The sequence below is a fragment of the Nannospalax galili genome, unplaced genomic scaffold (assembly GCF_000622305.1).
Source record: "Nannospalax galili isolate Female #2095 unplaced genomic scaffold, S.galili_v1.0 scaffold20, whole genome shotgun sequence".
NCBI classification, from domain to species: Eukaryota; Metazoa; Chordata; class Mammalia; order Rodentia; family Spalacidae; genus Nannospalax; species Nannospalax galili.
In genome coordinates this window covers 2332087-2334625 of record NW_008346414.1, presented here as the reverse complement: position 1 = coordinate 2334625, position 2539 = coordinate 2332087, and the positions used below count along the sequence as shown (strand labels likewise).

The following is a 2539-nucleotide window of genomic DNA, read 5'->3' as shown; positions in this document are numbered from 1 at the left end:
GCGCCGCCGGGGGGGGGGAGTGGGTGTGCGTTCTTAGGGGGGTGTCCGGGCCCTTTCCCGGCTTCCCTCCGCCCCCGCTTCCCCCGCCCTGGCTGCGGCGGCCTACTGCCCTCTGGCTTTTTTTTTTTTTTTCCCTCCTCTTAAATATTTTTTCATTTTAGGGTCCATGTGTGGGAGGGATCGGGGCGCAAGTCTCGCTCCCCCCCACTCCTCCCTCCCACCCCGCCGCCCCTTTCTTCTCCCGTGGCCACGCCACCGCCGCGGCGCTCGCTGCGGCCACTGGTGAGCCGGCGGCCCCGAGCCCCCTCCCCTCGGCCGCCCCTCCCCCAGGAGCCGCGTCTGGCGTCTGCGGAGCCCCCCGCCCCGCACCTCCTCCGCCCCGCACTGGCCATTGGCTTGTCCTGGTCTCTTTTTCATGTCCAGCCCCTGATGTGTGTCCATTGGTGTGAGCTTCCCCTTCCCTCCTCCCCTTCTCTCCTGCTCGCCCTGCCCATGTTTTGTGTGTCTCTGTCCATCCAGACTCCTGACGTTCAAGTTCGCAGGGACGTCACGTCCGCACTTGAACTTGCAGCTCAGGGGGGCTTTTGCCATTTTTTTTCATCTCTCTCTCTCTCTCTCCCTCTATCTCTCTTCTCTCTCCCTCTCTCTCCCTCTCTCTCTCTTTTTTTTTTTTGCTTAAAAAAAAAAAAAAGCCATGACGGCTCTCCCACAATTCATCTTCCCTGCGCCATCTTTGTATTATTTCTAATTTATTTTGGATGTCAAAAGGCACTGATGAAGATATTTTCTCTGGAGTCTCCTTCTTTCTAACCCGGCTCTCCCGATGTGAACCGAGCCGTCGTCCGCACGCCGCCGCCGCCGCCCGCCCCGCAGCCCACCATGTCTCGCCGTAAGCAAGGCAAACCCCAGCACTTAAGCAAACGGGAATTCTCGCGTAAGTAACCCGATAATAGTAATAATAATTATTAATAATCACGAGAGCGCGCAGGACGCAAAGCAAGAGCGAGGTTGAGAGAGGGGTGTGTGCATGCGCTTAAAAATTTTTTCAGGTGAAAAACCTCCGAGAGTCGAGGTAAAGGAGATTAAAGGGGGGGAAAGCCCCTCATCCCCTCTCGAACGAGAGCCGTGTGCACTTTTGAGGTGGCACGCACCTTTTAATTTAATTTAATTTTACAAAATTTTTGACTCCTCCTCTTTCCTTTCCGCCGCTTTATTCCTTCAAAAAGGAATGCAATGACCCCCCCCACCAGATTTGCAAAAATAATGAACAATGCTAAGGATGCGAACAACTCACATGTAAACCTGGGGGTGGGAGCTGGAAGGAAAGGGGGGGGGTCGCTTCCACTTCACCGTACGAAAATGGAGGGGGGTAGGGAATCCAAGTCTAAAAAAACAATTCTTGGGGAGAAAAGAGGGGAGACTGGTCCTTGGGCACCAACGTGTGCACGGTCAAGTGTGCAGCGGCAGGAAAGTAGTCACCCCCACCGTAGTACGAAAGTGGGACCGTGGAAGGGGCCCCCCGGAGCCTCCTAGCCTGGCGAGTCCGGGAAGAGGGGCTGCGGCGGCGGGGAGAGCCGGGCTGCCGGCGGGGACCCGAGTCGCGCCCGGCGCTGCCGTCTTTTGTTCCGGCTGGAGGTGGGTGTTCGTCCCGCCGCCTTTTGTGCGGGCTCCGGGCTCTTGCCCTCCTGCGCCGCCGCCGCCGAAGGGCAGGCGCGCGGGCCGCGAGAGGAGGCGGCCGGGGGCACGCGGGCGAGGGAGGGCGGGAGCCCAGCCTGCCGCCGCCGGGTGGCCGCTGCCCAACCCCTCCCAGCCGAACCACAGAAATAAATGAATTAAATTAAATCAAGGCGAGAGAATGTAAGATTTCTTGCTCCCAAGGAGAAGCCCATCGCCCCGGCAGCCCTATTTTCCACCGCTCTCCTTCTGAACTCTTCTGCACCCCCCCCTTGCAAAAGCCCCACAATTTTTAATAGAGAAAAAAAAAATCCTGACACTCTTTCCCCCAAGCCCGTCAGTTTCAAACTTAAAGAGAGCCCGTGGCACCGAGAGGGAGCGAGGAACTCCCTCCTCTTACTATTTTTTGGAAGATTTTCAAAAAAAGTGGAAGTGGATTTTGATTGGGAAAAATCTCGTGTCTGAATGTTTACAAGCACCGCGTGTGCGGGAGGCTCCTGCCAACAAACAGACCGAGGACCGAGCGCGGCGCGGCAGCCCGGGAGCAGGCGGCCGTGGCAGGGCCTCCTCCGACCTCGCCGCGCCCCAGCCCAGACCCGGGATCGCCCACCCGGCGCTCGCCGCCCACCCGCCAGGCCCCGCCGCGCCTCCGCGTCAGCCCGGGCCTGCCATCCCGTCCGCCCCTAGCACAATGCCCAGCTCTCCTTCCGACCTCCCGAGGCTGCGAAATCTGCTGGATGAAACTCGGTTTTGCAAAACATTTTTATTTTGCAAAGCAACGGTAAAGGCGAGTTCTGCTAGTCCCAGCACCGCACCCCGGGTACTCTCTTCCACTTCTCTAGTCCTGAACTCTGGGCGGGCGGCG

At 58.6% G+C, this 2539-nt stretch overlaps 1 protein-coding gene across 5 annotated transcripts in view; it reads left to right on the top strand.

Moving 5' to 3' along the window:
* Positions 1–412: 412 nt before the first annotated feature.
* Bcl11a (BAF chromatin remodeling complex subunit BCL11A) overlaps positions 413–2539 on the top strand; it is a 96660-nt gene continuing 94533 nt past the window's right edge. For 4 of the 5 annotated variants that reach the window (XR_001872681.1, XM_008842792.1, XM_008842798.1 and 1 more), the window contains exon 1: positions 413–934. Coding sequence is in view for 4 of the 5 variants with exons in the window: in XM_008842792.1 (XP_008841014.1) it covers positions 880–934 (55 nt within the window). In the remaining variant the exon portion in view is untranslated. The remainder of the gene's footprint in view (positions 935–2539) is intronic. The other variant, XM_008842797.2, reaches the window with a different exon arrangement.